The sequence below is a fragment of the Schistocerca nitens genome, chromosome 4 (genome assembly GCF_023898315.1).
Source record: "Schistocerca nitens isolate TAMUIC-IGC-003100 chromosome 4, iqSchNite1.1, whole genome shotgun sequence".
In the NCBI taxonomy this organism is placed as follows: Eukaryota; Metazoa; Arthropoda; class Insecta; order Orthoptera; family Acrididae; genus Schistocerca; species Schistocerca nitens.
Window position 1 is genome coordinate 552,121,917 of NC_064617.1, and position 17,658 is coordinate 552,139,574.

The 17,658-nt window shown below is 42.2% G+C and overlaps 1 protein-coding gene across 2 annotated transcripts in view; it reads left to right on the top strand.

Annotated features, from left to right (window-relative positions):
- The window catches only part of LOC126252755 (putative inactive carboxylesterase 4), a 65,658-nt gene that overhangs the window by 19,096 nt on the left and 28,904 nt on the right, over positions 1-17,658 (top strand). For both annotated transcript variants that reach the window (XM_049953667.1, XM_049953668.1), the window contains exons 3-7: positions 2,912-3,188; positions 4,244-4,429; positions 7,481-7,680; positions 7,824-7,974; positions 10,083-10,264. In XM_049953667.1, coding sequence (XP_049809624.1) covers positions 2,912-3,188; positions 4,244-4,429; positions 7,481-7,680; positions 7,824-7,974; positions 10,083-10,264 — 996 coding nt within the window. The remainder of the gene's footprint in view (positions 1-2,911; positions 3,189-4,243; positions 4,430-7,480; positions 7,681-7,823; positions 7,975-10,082; positions 10,265-17,658) is intronic.

Here is a 17,658-nt window from a genome sequence, read left to right on the forward strand (position 1 = left end):
CCATTTGACAGCAGTTTAACAGCGCCACAGTGGGTCACGCCCATGTAGAACACATTTCAAAAAAAAATTAAAAATAGTTGTAGTCTTCGGAATTGAATAAATTATATATCTATTAAAAGGTAATAGTCTGCAGATTCAGAAAACGCAAAAAAGTAAAAATTGAACTTGTCATGATTTTGAGCCGTTTCGGAGCCCCTTAAGCGAAAAGTGTAAGGTCATGCACATGGGTGCTAAAAGGAACTCGTTAAACTTCGGTTACACATAAATCAGTCTAATCTAAAAGCCGTAAATTCAACTAAACACCTAGGTATTACAATTACGAACAACTTAAATTGGAAGGAACAAATAGAAGATGTTGTGGGGAAGGCTAACCAAAGACTGCGTTTTATTGGCAGGACACTTAGAAAATGTGACAGATCTGCTAAGGAGACTGCCTACAGTAGGCTTGTCCGTCGTCTTTTATAATATTGCTGCGCGGAGTGGGACCCTTACCAGATAGGACTGACGAAGTACATCGAAAAAGTTCAAAGAAAGGCAGCACGTTTTGTATTATCTCGAAATGTGGGAGAGTGTCACAGAATGATACAGAATTTGTGATGGAAATCATTGAAAGAAAGGCGTTTTTCGTTGCGACGGAATCTTCTCACGAAATTTCAATCACCAACTTTCTCCTCCGAATGCGAAAATATTTTGTTGACACCGACCTACATGGGGAGGAACGATCACCACGATAAAATAGGGGAATTCAGAGCTACTGCGGAAAGGTATAGGTATTCAATCTTTCCGCGCAATGAACACAAAAGTGAAGAACTGAAGGAACTTGTTACGTGGCTTACGAAATGCAGTGGTGGTTTACCGAAATAAATATGAAAAAAGCGTCTCTAGCTACACAGTGGCAACATCAGAAGAGACGGACAACTGAAACAGGGGCCCAGAAAGAGGAATGTTAATTATTTACAGTCTGATATACAATTAATTCTACAAATTTGTTGTAGGTGCTGGGTGACATCTAATATTGCTTAAGGTAATGGTCGTAGAAAGATTGGGAGTCACTGATGTACATAAATATTCCGTAAACCATCTGAAGGTGTTTGGCAGAGAGTACTTCTGATACCACTAACTGTACCCCTCTTCCCACGTCTGGTGCTTTTTTTCGTTGTGGTCATTTTTCGAGACGTATCTGGGAAGAATTAATCCATTGTATGACTCTTGCTGCGTCCACGTCTCGTAGTTTCAATAGTCAATGTTTCCCTTCGTTGAGCATCCCTGCAACTCTCTCGCGTCAACTAAACAATCCCATGGCGAAACTCGCCGCTCGTCGTTGGCCCTTCACTATTCCTTCCATTAACCGTATGTGCTAAAAGTCCGAGACTAATGAGAAATAATGAAGGATCGCTCAAACAAATATTTCGCAAGCCACTTCTTTCATGGATGAATGACAGTTCCTTAAGTTTTTGTCTGTGAATCTCACTCTGACATCTGCTTTTCATATCATTTGTTTTATGTGATCATTTCACTAAATCTCTCTCGAGATGATGCTCCTTGAATTATGCTACATACTGTTTACCAACATTTGTCGTCAGTAGTATACCTGTGCAGTGGTAGAGTCACTGCACCATTCATCAATCCTCTCCAGTTTCTCCTGGCGTCGCTACCTTCTTATAGACAACCGCAGCATCTGTGAACACCCTTACGAAACTTCCGACGTTTTCTACTAGATCAGTTACATTTTCCTTGCGGTTATCCTGAACTTACCTTTATAGCTGCCTAGTTTGTTCTTTTGGAGTGGCGCGTTTTCTATATCCAAGGAAATCCTGAATCGATTCCGAAATACAGTCTGCTACACGGTAAGCTGGTACTATTTCTCACTAAACGGCAGTGCGGGGTACTGCCAAATGCCTTCACGGATTCCAGGAGCACGGCATCAAACTAAGCATCGTTATCCAATGCGTTATGGATCCCGCGGAGGAACAGAGCAAGATGAGTTTCGCAAGATCTGTGTTTGAGGAATCCACGTTGATTTTTATAGAAAGAGATTTTCTTTCTCCAAATACGTCATAGTTCTTGAGCACGAAACGTTTCATAATTCTGCTACATATTGACGTCTGTGATATAGGCATATAATGATGTACATTAATCGCACGGCCTTTCTTGAATACGGAAATGACCTGCGCATTTTTCCATTTGCTAGGTACTCTCGAAATTCAGTATTTCGGTCTTCTCTGAGCTACAGTTCATTTCAGTGCCCGTATGGCCAATGAATAGATGGTCTTGAACCGCTTACCGATATTAGCTCTTAGAGCTCTTAGAGCTCTCCTTACGCTCCTTTTGGCTTCGTTCAGCTTTAGTTTTTTACGCAAGGTTTTGACTTCTCACAAGTCTGTGATGGACCTGTCTTTGTCTATGTACTAGTTTTATAACATGGCTGCTAAACTGCTATGAGTCCTCCCCATCCCTTCCTACAAATCTTGGCACATGCTTTTGTAAGGCATATTTAAACACGCTTTTCCATTTGCGCTCTACATTTTCGTTCTCAGTACTGAATATTTGATATGACCACTCAGATACTATGCACTTAATATCTTGTGACTCTAGTAAAGCCAAAATATTATCCTAAGTGTGTTTGTCGCTAGGAGATCTAGGACATTACCTTTACGAGTTGATTGTTCTGCCTACCTAAAACTGAGTGACAGCCCTAACATGCGAGACGGTCGTCCTCACAGCCTGATAGCCAACAGTTATCGGCGCCAAGCAAAATTACTGTGGAACTCTATCTGCACGACACGGACTTCAGTGTGGGACAGGAGCTCTTGAATCTTGTGTTGAATACGCCAGGCTGGGAAATTTCCCTGCGCCTCTCGTACTGAGTGGTTTCGAAGCCAATGTGAGACTAAGAATATGCTTTGTACAGGCACCGCAGCCAGCAGAAAGATGGGAGGGCGTCCTGAACGCCACAGAGTACGGCAGCGACTGCGTGCAGGAAGACGGCAGCGGCTCTGAGGACTGCCTCTACCTGAACGTCTTCGTGCCAGGCGTGCCTCAAGAGGGGGCAGGGCTGCCCGTGCTCTTCTGGGTGCACGGCGGAGGGTTTGTACGTGGCAGCGGCTCCGACTACGACTACGGCCCCGACTTCCTCATCTCGTACGACGTCATATTCGTCACCATCAACTATCGCCTCGGACCTCTCGGTATGTGGACACAACTGAATCTAAGCTAAGCGCATCAGAGAGTAATGTCAGAACCAATAGTCCTCAGGTGTTAATTATTCCGTCACATATTCCAGAATAGATAGGAAGAGTTGACTATGAGCAAACGCGAGATGTGTACTACAAGATAAAGACAAGTAGTGTTCTATCGTTGTTACCAAAAACCTCGAATAGCTTTTGACCGATTTACTTCACATATATATGAAGGAAATCGCCGGCCGCGGTGGTCTAGCGGTTCTAGGCGCTCAGTCCGGAGCCGCGCGACTGCTACGGTCGCAGGTTCGAATCCTGCGTCGGGCATGGATGTGTGTGATGTCCTTAGGTTAGTTAAGTTTAAGTAGTTCTAAGTTCTAGGGGACTGATGACCACAGATGTTAAGTCCCATAGTGCTCAGAGCCATTTGAACCATTTTGTTTTTAAGGAAATCGGTCAAGTAAAATTTATAACTTTATATTTCTGCATATTATGAACCACATCATTACTTTCGTATACTCAGATGTCTGTCACGAGATATTTCAACGAATATACCTGCTCAGTTATCCTATTTTGGTCTTCTTACTTGTTCCCGTTCCATTTTAATTACTTTTTGTCTTATTTCAGAACAGTAGCTCGATTAGTTCGTAAAATAGTATTCAAATTAACCGCATTTTCTAGTAAGGCGCTTTTATATTCTGCTTTCATAACCCGGTCGTTAAAAATAGTGTTATTAAACTTGTCCCGTCCCAGGTTAATCCTCTTGGCACTTTTAGAATTTCAGTCTTCTAAAACCCTGTAGATATACTTACAGAATGAGTGTTGACAGACCAAACGCTTGTTTAATCCATGGTTTACAGTAAAAAACTATTCGTTTGAAGTTATTTTAGTTTCATCGTTTTGTGATGTCATGGCGCTCAACATATATATGAATTATCCGCGTTATTATTCTGTTAGCATTGCTACACGTTTATCGTGCACAACTGAAAACGAGAGTAATAAATGCAGCATGCAGTGCCACGTGAAGAAACATAGAACTATTACTTTTCTTTACCTCGGTGCAGGTTTCTTTAGCACTGGTGACGAAGTGGTCCCTGGCAACGCGGGCCTCAAGGACCAGCAGCTGGCCCTAGCCTGGGTGCAGAGCAACATCGCCAGGTTCGGCGGAGACCCTCAGCGAGTCATGCTGTTCGGACAGAGCGCTGGGGGCGGGGCAGTCTCGCTACATCTCGTGTCACCAACATCGGCAGGTTGGTAACCCCCGCTACTCAGTCAACCCCGTCGCTGAACACGATTAACTTACAGCTGCTTCAAGACACTTACCTTTCCGTACAAAACATTAGCTACTCTCTTAAAAGAACTCCGAGCGGTCTAAGGCGCTGCGGTCATGGACTGTGTGGTTGGTCCCGGTGGAGGTTCGAGTCCTCCCTCGGGCATGGGTGTGTGTGTTTGTCCTTAGGATAATTTAGGTTAAGTAGTGAGTAAGCTTAGGAACTGATGACCTTAGCAGTTAAGTCCCATACGATTTCACATACATTTGAACTTTTTTTTTCCTTAAAATAACAAGTTCGTTCCTTTGTAGAGGTGTGTACGGTGTATAAATGACGCGGAAGAATACTCCGATCACAGCACAAAAAATGTGAATAAGCTCCTTTTTATTAAAAAACTCTCTCTGAAAGGTATGGTACCAGCTGCCTCAGTCTATCTCGCTCTGCACCTTTAAAAATATTCCCAAAAAGTTCGGCATGCGAACATATTCGTACTCATCTCAACATGTAACCCCCTGCTTAATCCCATAAGCTCCCCTAACTGTAACTCGCTCACAACACACATCGCTGTAAATCGTTCGTACCCATTCATTCCCGCATGCCACCCTCATTCACTCATTCTGACCAAATGACTGTCATTATCTTTCGCGTCTCTCTCACTGTTTCTGACCTCTGCCTCTCAGCTACAGCCTCTTTCGTTCCGTTTTACTAATACTCTCTCTTACTGCTACTACTTCATTCATTCCTTCCTCCTGCTGCTGTCTGTACTCGCTGTCACTAACTCTCTCTTCCTCGCTGTCCTTATCATAGAGTCTGTCTCTTATTACCACTGGCTCTCACCTACTACCACTATATCCTCTTTACACCGGTCCCACTAGCAGTGCCTCACTATGAATTACGTTCCACTGCCGCTGTGTACCTCTCTTTCTCTCACACTGTTATTGACTTATTTGCTCTTTCTACATCACGACCACTGTCTACTATCTTCCAGTATTTATTACTTTTCCGTCTCTTTCCCAATGCCACTGTTTCCTTCTCTCTCAGCATAAAAAAAGGCGTATATATTCGCATGCCAAAACATTTGGGGTCATTTTTAAAGGTGCAGAGGAAAGTACAATAAGGCAGCTGGTACCCCGATTTTCAGTTACTTTTAACAAACACGAGATATTCCCCTTTTTTACCCTCCGATATGATCATTTATTCGCTGGTTCCCTTCTTTTTCTTACAACAACAGAGGATGTGATCCATATGAAAAGAACTTCATGAGTCAGTAAAATGATGATAAGTTAATATGAACGTGAAATAACGCGAAACTATTTAATTTTACATCTCAGGCCGTATTTAATGTGCACAAAAGTTTTTCATGAGCTTCAGTATAGCAACAACATAGAATTCCTACAAACCTTCTGGTGATAATGGAGATACTATGGAGCATATATCTCTGTGCTATGTTATTTTACGAACTACGTTTACGCCTTACGCTGGATTTTAAGTGCGTATTTTACGTGTTCAAGTACGGTAATTTTGGACCTGCAAATCTCGGAAACGAATGAAAATATATGACAAATTTTCAAGGATTTTCAGATCGGGATGTTAGGAATATATGGTAAAATTACAGCCATTTGCTTTGCATAGCCGTCTTGGGAATCGAGACTGAGTTTTCATACCCAAAAACAATGTTTTTGTGGTGTTTCTCGATAACAGATAAAGATTTGAGAAATTGGGAAAATGGCACTTTTAGATAAATGCCTAGAGAATGTGCCATTAGAATTTGGACAGTTTCCTGCAGTTACTTATTATTTAGACTTTGCCCCACACTGGATTTTGCACGCGTATTTTACGTGTAAAGTAGGTTAACTTTGAACATGGGTGTCTCGGAAAGGGATATACTCAACAACTAAGTTTTCAAGATTATTCTAAATCGGGATCTTTGGAACGTATCGTAAAAACATCAGCCATTTACTGTGCGTTGCCGTGTTGGAATCCGCCTCTAGGTTTTGATACCCAAAAATCTCAGGAACAGACCGTGAACGAAATGGTGCCTCACTTTAAAATGCACCATAGGCTACATCTAATGAAAAAAAAAACAACAACCAAGCTATGTGCTCCATTTGCCTGACTTGGTGGAAATGTGTAATATACAAATTTTGACCCAGTGCTGTAGGATATTTACTTGTGAGCCGGTTCTTTTATTGGGTATACAAATGGTCCATAGCGCATAGGCTATCCATTTGTATCCCATCCCTCTGTCAGCAACAGAATCATAGGTGTGAGTCCCGGATACATCCGCTTTTTTATGCGCGATGTTTTGGAACAATTAGGTAGCGCATGCTGACGCATGGTTAGCGCTACCAGGTGGTCATGAGACCCTCCAGCGCTGGCGTAAGTCATAATGGCGAAGTAATACGAATGTGCAAGGCAATTCTATGGAATCAGTGCATGGTGGTGGATTCACGTGGGGACGTGGTAAAAATGACAGAATGAGGTTATATCACCGTGGACCGTCCATCATGTTTGCAGGACTGCTGTAGCACTCTCAGCCATATAACAAGGCGTAACAACTGATCCTAGGTGCTTCTGTCATCTTCTGCTGGTAGTTTTCATACTATGTCCGGTACTTCTCATTCAGATTACTGATAACGTAAGGGTATGTGTTTTATTTCAACTTCTCGTCTACCAAGTGAAATTTGGTATATACTTTTAGATAACTTAACAACTGCCTTCCACGTCAGCGTTGGCATACTCACTTAAAACGTTGCGTAATCTCGTGTGGGATGCCAATACTCTACTTTGTCACCGTTTCCTGTCCACGACTGGTTGTCAATGAGCATTATTAATCTTTTGCATAGTGGGTACCGCAGCCATAAATTCATTAAGTTAATGACACATTTTTCCATTTAGGCTGTTTTTATTTATAGTTCTCTTTCCTTCCCCGAATAAATCTGTTATTCAGTGTTTAGCACACTACATATGTAAAGACGCGCACTAGATATTGCCGTCACGAAACGGGAACACTGTGCACCTTTGTTGCAGGACTATTCTCCCGACTAGTGGACCAGAGCGGCTCCTATATCGCCAGGATGACCGTGGTTCAGGAGCCGAGCTACCACGCTTTCAGACTGGGTGCCGTTCTTGGCTACGAAACGGAAGACTCCCAGCAGCTGGTGGAGTTCCTGCAGTCCGTCAACGCCACCGACCTTCTGGTGGACCAGAACCTGCTCAAGTCAGATGAAGTAAGTCATATTCTGCTCCACGCACCACTTGTTTACGCGAATTATTGTACTAGTTCTCTGCTGTCACTAATTACAGAAACTATACTTCAAATGCGCCTGACAGTTGTAGTAACAGTGGTATCTCAATTACTTTATATTTTCAGCAAAAACTTCTGCTAGCCTACATGGTTTGGGCCCCCACTGTGGAGCCAGACTTAGATGGAGCTTTCATAACCGAATCGCCGATTCGAGCACTCAACGAAGGCCGATTTAACCAGGTGCCCATCATGACAGGTGTAACATCTGCTGAAAACGGTGCGTATTTTCGAATCTTTTCTAAAATTTCTTGCAAGGTACAAGTCAATATGCCCCCCAAAGTATTGTTTCTTCCATTCCTTTCCGTATCACCATCACCATCATCATCGACAGCATATGTTTCTTTTTTTGTCTTTCTTTTTCTGCTTTCCTTCATTCAAGCATTATGCGATTCGCCTTTTTCGTCAGAGTGTAATTCGTTGCACACGTTTCCGTGGCCTTCTTATCATGAAGGAAATGCCAGTTTGGTAATGGAGACGGCCGGGGATTATGGAGCGTAAAAACTGTAAATTGGCATCATGTTTTGAAAATTTAATCAGGTTCACATAGATGTAAGTAACGGTAGTCATTCAGAGGTGAAGTGGCTTGTACAGGATAGACTGGCATGGAGTGCTGCACCAAATCAGTCTTCGGACTGAATGCCCACATTGGACGTTCATCGATCCGAGCACGACAGTGCACGGTACTATCATAGAAAAGTCAAATTGTGAGGGTGGTCAGTTCTGTAATTTCTATTAATGGCAGATCTTAGAAATTTTTACCATGTGTGCATTCTCGAGGAACTTAAAAATTTTTCCGAAACAATCATCTACTACCGATATCCAGAGATTGAAAGTTATCGTATTTACGCAGGTAAAGTATACACGTAAATGCAGCTTGAACTGACGTAGTAAACACATGGCGAGGATTCTAGGGTCATCTCAAGAGTTCTGAGGTCACCAAACTACGTTTTTAATTAGCACTCCTTTACCAATAAAACTTTATGACCTGCTGTCTCTGCATAATGATCACTTCACGTTTCTAGATATTTTCAGCTGCCGAAGTATGGAGGAGACGGTGGAAGTGGGAAAGAAAGGCAAAAGGGACAAAAGGAGGAAGTGTTATTGAGAGAGTAGACAGTGACAGTGGATATGCTGAAATCAATGGAAGGAAAAGGGGACAGTGGAAAAGACACATGTACGGGCAATGGACGTGAAACGGAGACGCTGAGTATGAAATCATGGCTATAAAGAAAGAGTGAGTGAAAAGATTTAGAATATTTCATTTTAAAAGAGCAGGACTACGCTAGCATGGCAATATTTTTGGTAAGGACGGCGAAATGAGGATTGAGGGAGTTGGTTCCCCCATTTCCTGTCAGAGTCTTTTAGGCAGGAACGTTTTCGTCTTTTTTATGCTCAGACAGGACCATTCTTCCACTGGTTATGGTAATTTATAGTAATGGCTCGAAGTTTTTCTTTTGCTGCTGCTTCCGTTCACGGAAGAATGTTTCATGTCAAATGAGAATGGCAGTGTCTACTTACATGTCACACTGATATCATTCAATACACATTTTCACAGGGACAAATGGATTCAAAAATACAAGCTGATACAGAAAATCGAACTCATTCCCCAAATACTCCTAATCAGGAGTTCTCTGTTCGCTGGGACCCGGCTGCAAAGATCCAAATTCCACAGTAGGTTGAGTTCTTAACCAGTCCATCTATTAGGACAAGAAATTAAATGTGAAAAACATCCACTTGGAAACGGCTTGTCCTGGACAGTTGGACAGAGAATGGTAAGAAATACGTTGACATTGACCTTGGTTTAACTACAGTCTGGTGATTAACAACCATCACATATGTTTTATTGCTAGTAACGGTGTCCAAGCGACAATTCGTATAATTTCTCCCTACAAGCTTAATCCTGTTGCCTAAACAGACAAGTTCTTAGATGAAGCCTGAGACAGAATATTGTAAACCATTGATCGAAATGTGTGATTGCTTCACGCTGTCAGCGTGTGACTGCTTAATCCTGTAATGAATGTGTATGACATAATATAACTATTTCTTTTCTGTTACAACAGTCTCCGTCTTAGTGGCTGACATTTAATTGTTAACAGATTTTGTTATGTAGAAAATGTATTTGTAATTGAGCATCGTTTAGGCAAGGACTTACTCAGACTTCTTTTACGGAGATACGTCAACGCCGATAAGTTTCTAATAATCTGTAGCTGTCTTAGTTGTATGAAAATATTCAAATAATGTGACAAAAATCTTGTCAGTGATGAAACATAGGGCGACATACTTTTGCATAACATTCAACTAAGAAGTCTAATAACTTTGGACTAGGTGGTGGAATACTCAGCAATGCTGACCTGATTAATAATCTGAACGAAGCATTTGAAGAAGCAGTCGGCCCGTGTCTTCACTTGCCTACAACAGAAGAGCAAAGAGAAGCAGCCATCAAACTTCGGAATTTCTACTTTGGTGACGCAAATATCACGGCAGAGAATCCAGCGCCTTTGGTCTACGTGAGTACAAAGAGTAAATGTGTCTAAATATCTAATACGGTTTTATACAGCTCTATTCTTTTGATCTTGCCTATGTGCCCTGTTCGAATCATGTCGATCTTTTCGTATAAAGAGCTGATTCACCCAATTTTCATTTTGAATTACTTCGTTGAAGTATGAGCTAAGAATGTAATAAGTTTCAGTCCATAGCGGACACATTATATTTTTCCCATTTAATGTGTACGAAGTACTATTACAAGCAAGTACGAAGAAAAGAATACTTCCTTAAAGGATGATGTTCTCCTCAAAATCAGATGTGAAAGTTCTACTACCTCTATGGATAAACGTTGCTCATTAAAGAAAGATAAGAAATGAAATAGGGAATTTCACATGGGATCCCTGGTCGCTGAACTCCCAAAGAGTATCCACCTGCTAGTAGAGTGACATGCCTTCTCTAGTTAATGTGTTACAAATATAACAGTGCCTAATTCATCCAGAACAAACTTTCCCTCTGCAGCGGAATGTACACTGATCTGAAACTTTTTGGCAGATTAAAACCGTGTAGCGAGTTTGGACTCGAACTCAGAAACTTTCCTTTCGCTGGAGAAGACAGATACATTTCCGGAGAACTGATAGATTCCGGGTTCTAAAGCCCGTCCGGCGAACAATTCTAACCTGCCAGGAAGTCTGTTTCCTTTCTGATCAAGCTACTCAAGTGAAACAGTTTGCTTTTCAACAGCCATTAGCTTCAAGATTATATAAAAATGAGGTAAGAAAATTCTTGAATTCATTATCTCTTATGTATTGTCACATTGAGTAGATAAATCTTGCTATCAAGTCCGATCCAGCACTAAAGTCCAGAAATGAAACTACGAAAAAAATCTCTTATTAGCAACAACCCTTTCACACTTGTAGCATACTATCTCTCTAATATAACAAAATTGAACACCTACAGCCGTCCTTTAGATATTACTTTTTATATGGCTACTAGTTTCGCTTATACAGTAGAACATTTGCAGGCCTTAACCGACGCTGAGGGGGCTATCTACAGTCGTATAAAAGATTCCATCAATGGCCATCATCTATGAACTGGTTTCCGTAGACTGTAACAATGATGTTGTGTCTCCAATCATAACAGCTAGTGATCAGTTCGTGACCTGAACTCGTAACCTATTGTTTACACAACCGCAATTTTTATTAGTTAATAAGCAGTTTGTGCAAATGTACCGTGTTTAATGGTTTTGGATGCACGTTCAAATACCATGGAGTTCATCACATTTTCGATACTGAAAGATAATTCTTATTACTGGTTGAGAATGCCACGCGGAATTTATTAATCTTCGAAAATAAGTAGCAATTTTCACTACAAAATTTGAAATGTCTGTAGATGTCATCCACGACTGATTACAAACTTTCATGGATCACTTCAAATATTCATAAAAATAATAATGCACAGTCTCAATAAAATAACTATACCTCCGAGCTATATGACGTCACATCACAAGTAGTGACAGTAGACTGATCGAGACATCATCATCTCCCAGCAACGAAGTGCACGAAAGATCCGTTCACTGGCTGGTCGAGTAACATAATAGCCAATCTGCACCCTATTTCAACTCACATATCCCCACATCTCCCTCTTTTGACCAATCACAGTTCCAAACTCAGTTTCCTCCAAAATACAAAGTAATACATTTCAAAAACCAATAAAAATTGAAATAAACCCAACTTGACTCGTCTGAATGACCGAAGTCAACATTGAGCCACTAAAGTACCGAAAACTGGCTACTTTGCTATTACCTTATTCCCCATATATGTGAGTCACATTAACGTTGAGCAATCTGACTGTCTCACTCAGTCACATGCAGTTGTTAACAATTTTAACTATTTATAATTCACATACATGTCACACTCAAGCGTCAGTTACTCAGATAACAAAACAAATGAGAATAATGGGACCAAACAAGTGAAACACATTTGCATCTACATACATATTCCGCAAGCCACCGTATGGTGCGTGGCGGAGGGTATCCTGTACCACAACTAGTCGTTTCCTTTCCTGTTCCACTCGCAGATACAGCGAGGGAAAAACAACTTTCTATGCCCCCGAATGAGTCATTATTTCTCGTATCTTATCTTCGTGGTCCCTACGCGAAATGTATGTCGGCGGCAGTAGGATCGTATTGCAGTCAGCTTCAAATGTGTTTCTCTAAAGTTGCTCAGTAATGTTTTTCCAAATGAATCTCTTCTTTCCTCCAGGGATTCCCACATGAGCTATCGAAGCGTACCTGTAACACTTGTATACTTCTCGAATCTACCGGTGACAAATGTAGCACCTCGTCGCTGAATTGCTTCGATATCTTTTTTCAGTTAGACCTGGTGCGGATCCCAAACACTAGACCAGTACCCACATGCGATCTCCTTTGCAGATGAACCACACTTTTGGTAAAGTCTCCCAATAAACCGAAGTTGACAATTTGCCTTCCCTACCACATCCTCACATGCTCGTTCCATTTCACATCGCTTCGCAACGTTGCGCCAAGGTATTTAAACTACGTGACTGTGTCAAGCAGGACACTCCTAATGCTGTATCCCAATATTTCATGTTCGTTCTTCCTACTCATCCCCATTAACATACATTTGTCCACAGTTAGGGATAGGTGCCGTTCATCAGACACCTGGAGATTTTCAGAATGAGATTTTCACTCTGCAGCGGAGTGTGCGCTGATATGAAACTTCCTGGCAGATTAAAACTGTGTGTCCGACCGAGACTCGAACTCGGGACCTTTGCCTGTCGCGGGCAAGTGCTCTACCATCTGAGCTACAGAAGCATGACTCACGCCCGGTACTCACAGCTTTACTTCTGCCAGTATCTCGTCTCCTACCTTCCAAACTTTACAGAAGCTCTCCTAGGCAGGAGAGCTTCTGTAAAGTTTGGAAGGTAGGAGACGAGATACTGGCAGAAGTAAAGCTGTGAGTACCGGGCGTGAGTCATGCTTCTGTAGCTCAGATGGTAGAGCACTTGCCCGCGAAAGGCAAAGGTCCCGAGTTCGAGTCTCGGTCGGACACACAGTTTTAATCTGCCAGGGAGTTTCATAACTGGAAATTTTGTCTATGTCGTCTTGTAGCTTCCTAACGGGCTTATGACGTGCGCCAGCTAATGCTTCCCGTCCGTGACACCGTATCAGAAACTCTCATAGCAAGTTGAGCGCAATTACATGCTGCCAAACCGCGAAAGCGTGGTAACTCGCGGGAGCATCACACAACACACCTGCTCAACTGCCCTACTCCCGCCAGACTTCCCCTCTGCCCGCGCTCCATGCGGCAGAGTTAACCCTCCCAAAGATCCTAAACACTTTGGTTCTCCACACGACCTATCGATGTAATCGTTCGATAGCATAGTTTTCCCTAGGCAAGAACCAAGCGTAAAAATACAAATAATATTTACATAACAAACCAATTATACATCGACATAAATGCATAAATAAATATATATACAAATAGTAAAACAATTACAATATATAAAGACACAGAAATGTCATACCTTCAGGTAACAAAATAAGGAAAAAAAATTATAGTACAATAGATGGAAATAGGAGGATATGCATTTCCGGCGTTACAGGTTCTATTACTTAAGAAGTCTTCGAGCCAATCACATATCTGGGAGCCTAATCCGTATGCACATAGCTTCGTTAACAGTCTGCAGTGGTGTATTGTGTCGAATTATTTAGGGAATTTTACATATATGGAATCAGTCTGTTGCCCTTCATCCATAGTTCCCAATTTATCATGAGAGGAAATAGCAAACTTCCTAAAGCCATGCTGATTCATGGACTAGAGCTTTTCGGTCCCTTGGAAATTTATTATATTCTAACTCAGAATATGCTCTAGACTTCTGCGGCAAACCGATGTTAAGGATATTGATTCGTTATTTTGTGGGTCCGTTCTTTTACCCTTCTTATATACAGGAGTCATCAGCACATTTATCCAGTCAGTTGGCACTTTGTACTGGTCTAGAGATTCGCGATAAATGCAGACTAAGTAAGGGGCAAATGACGTAGAGCACTGTTTGTAAATCGAATTGGGATTCCATAAGGGCCTGGCGACTTATTTGTTTTCAACTCTTTCAATTGTTTCTCAACGCCAGGGATGCTCATTGCAATGTCATCCCTACTGGGGTCTGTGCGATGGTCAAACGACGGTACGTTTGTACAATTCTCCTGAGTGAACGATTTCTTAAAGTTGGAATTTAAAATTCCGCTTTCCTTTTGCTGTCTTCTACTGCCATACCAGACTGGTCGACGAGTAACTGAATGGAGGCCATTGACCCACTTAGCTATTTTACTTTGGACTAGAATTTTTTTCGAATTCTCCAATAGATCTTTAGCCAAGGTATGACGTTGGTAGCTGTTGTATGCCTCGCGCATAGATCTTTTCACAGATACACGAATCTCTACTAATCTTTGCCTGTCGTCATTTGCGCGTCCTCTTTTGAGCTGAGAGTGCAGCAGCCTTTGCTTTCTCAGCATTTTCCGAATTTCGTTATTATGCCACGGTGGATCTTTTCCATCCTTAATCCACTTGCTAGGTACATACTTGTCCAGAGCACGATTTACAATCTCCTCTACAGCCATCATTCTAGAACTAAGTAAGTGCAGTTCATGATTTAAGTGAGATGCTAACAACTCCTTATCTGCTCTTTCTAGCCCTATTGACTGATTTATTAACTTTCGTAACCGTAGTCGCTATGATGACATCACGATCAGTAATCTCCGTCTCTATATTGGAACCATCGGTATTGTCCGGCCTGCTGAACTAGCTGCTCAAGATAGTTTTCGGAAAATTTCTTCACAAGATTGTCTTTTTGTACCCCCTGCAATGGACCCACCCACATCCCAGTCTATACTCGTTACGTTAAAGTCACCATCAACTAGAACTGAATGATTTGGGTATTTACGCACAACTGACCATAGAATTTCTTTGAATGACTCTAGAACTGTCACAGTGAAGTCGGGTGGTCAGCAAAAACATTCAACAGTTAACTTGCTTCCACCTAGACCTGTAATGGGCGACCAGATAACTTCTCTACCACACTCAATTTCAATCTCAGTAGAGACAACATCTTTGCCGACTGTAGTGGACACTCCCCCTCCTGTGGTGTCTAATCTGTCTCTCTGATAAACATTCCAAGATAAGCTAAATATCTCAGAGTTGTTCGACTTTTCGTCAGGTCTCAGTCCCAAGAATAATTTGAGGTTGAGAACTTTCCTGGAGGGCAGTAAACTCGCGAACTTTGTTACGAATACTTCGGCCATTTACTGATAAAATTTTTACAGTCGAACTGTCTTTACTCAGAATGCGGTCTGATTTCCCTAAATACGTATCGACTGGCGAATGTTTATGAGAGTACCTCAACTGCCTCCTAACCTAAAGTAACACACATGTGTACTTCACAAGTACTCTCCTAACCGAATAGCTGCTTCCTTTCTGTAGTGTAACCGCGACCTCTCAAGGGCAGCCCTGCAAATCCGCACCTAAAAACGCGGGTCCAGAAATCGGCAGCCAAGACCGTCACAGAGACGAAGAAGCCTTTGGTTTAGACCCTCCACTCGGCTCCAAACCAAAGGATCCCGCTCAACTCTGGGAACGATGCTGCAAATTGTGATCTCTGGTTGCACCCCGCGTTCGGGGCCAGCAGTCTTCACCACATCCAACAGCCGCCTATAAGAACTGAGGATCGTCTCGGAACACTTGAGACAGGCGTCGTTGGTACCGACGTGGGCCACAACGTGCAGACGACCGAACACTGCACGCCCTACAGCTACAGGCGAGGTCGCCTCCGTATATCGGATGAGGCCCCGCGGCTGACATGTCGAGTTACTCGCAATAACTAGCAAACCCCCGCTCACATATTCCTGTACGGACCCTCATGAAGGAACGGCCACCTGTTCACTCACACGGTGAGTAGGCGAGTCCGTACGGCCGGTCTCCATCGTGGCCCTGCGTTTTGACCGATTTATTTTGCGTGACTGCCCGCTTACTAGAGTGGTTAAGTGCTTGAATTCCATGCAGTGGACCGGGGTTCGATACGCGGCCAGGTTGGATATTTTCTTCGCTCATGGACTGAGTGTTGTGTTTGTACTCATCACCGTTTCAACATCACCGACGCGTGATTCGCCCAATATGGCGACACCTGAAATAAGTGTTGCACTCGGCAGCCGATCTCCCCCGCATGGGGCCTCCCAGCCATCAGTGCCACACTATCGCTTCATTTAACTTTTTACTCACCCTGCTGGTCACTCAAGATGGGTACTCGAGAAGGTGACTCGTCAGTAGAGCCCTTGGGGCCCATGAAACGCTTCGGAATCTCCACCACCGCTACATCTCAAGGCGGTAGCCTGAAGGCGACTGATCGCTGTCAAATCTACTATCAACTGTTCCCAAATTGCGGCCAGCTCCTCCCGCGTCTGCACACAGCAGGCACACGTCGTCCTCATCCTAGCAAGATTAACGGAAGAGTAAGCAGTAAACACTGGCACAAAAGTAGGTAAGCTGCTTGTTACACTCGCGACGTGTAGCCAAGGGGCTCTGATACCTCAATGAACTATGTAGTTAGCTGTCTGGCAGTCAAAATATTGCGTATTTGGTCCATTCAACCAAAATGTTCTTAGTTATTTAATGATAAATTATTTAGTATAAGTTCTTCCCTGATTTTTACACATGACAGGAAGTTATTTACCGTGGAATATCCTGATTTGCGTGTTTTGGGTGATTTTATGTACTTAGGAAGGGGTGTTAGGTATTAAACTGGTATTCATACTAACTTTAATTATTATCATTACAAAAAGCTATACAAGGTTTCATAGTAATAAGATTGCTGGAAAACTCTTTAAAAATTCCTAACGTGGTGCATAATGTTTGGTGTCTGTAAAACAAATGCATGCAACTTGGCACACTGGTAAGCTGACACGTAACGCCTGTTGCCCCGAGCGTGAGGACGTGTTCTACAGAGCCACAAGTCATCGAGTGTGGCAAAAGAACTTCTAACACATTTTCTACTGGCGATATATATTGCTACATACCACGCCCCCTGTGATTCTCAAATTTTCTTAAATAAATGTTAGGTATTACATAAAATGTCATAAAAATTTATCAAATTACGAGAAATCAGAAACAACCAAAAACACAAAATCTGTATCCTTCGAACTCGGCGGCTCTGCAAGGTAAACGAGTTACTAAGCTCAGAAAATTGTTAGAGAATTCTTTCAAAATTTTCGCAAAATTTTTGCAAAACTTTAAAACTTGCAATTTTCAACTCTTTTGAATTACTATTCAAATAATTTTTCCTAACAAACTTTTAATATTCGTAAGCTTTTCTCACTAAAAGGCTACATGTCATTTACTAGTACTTCACA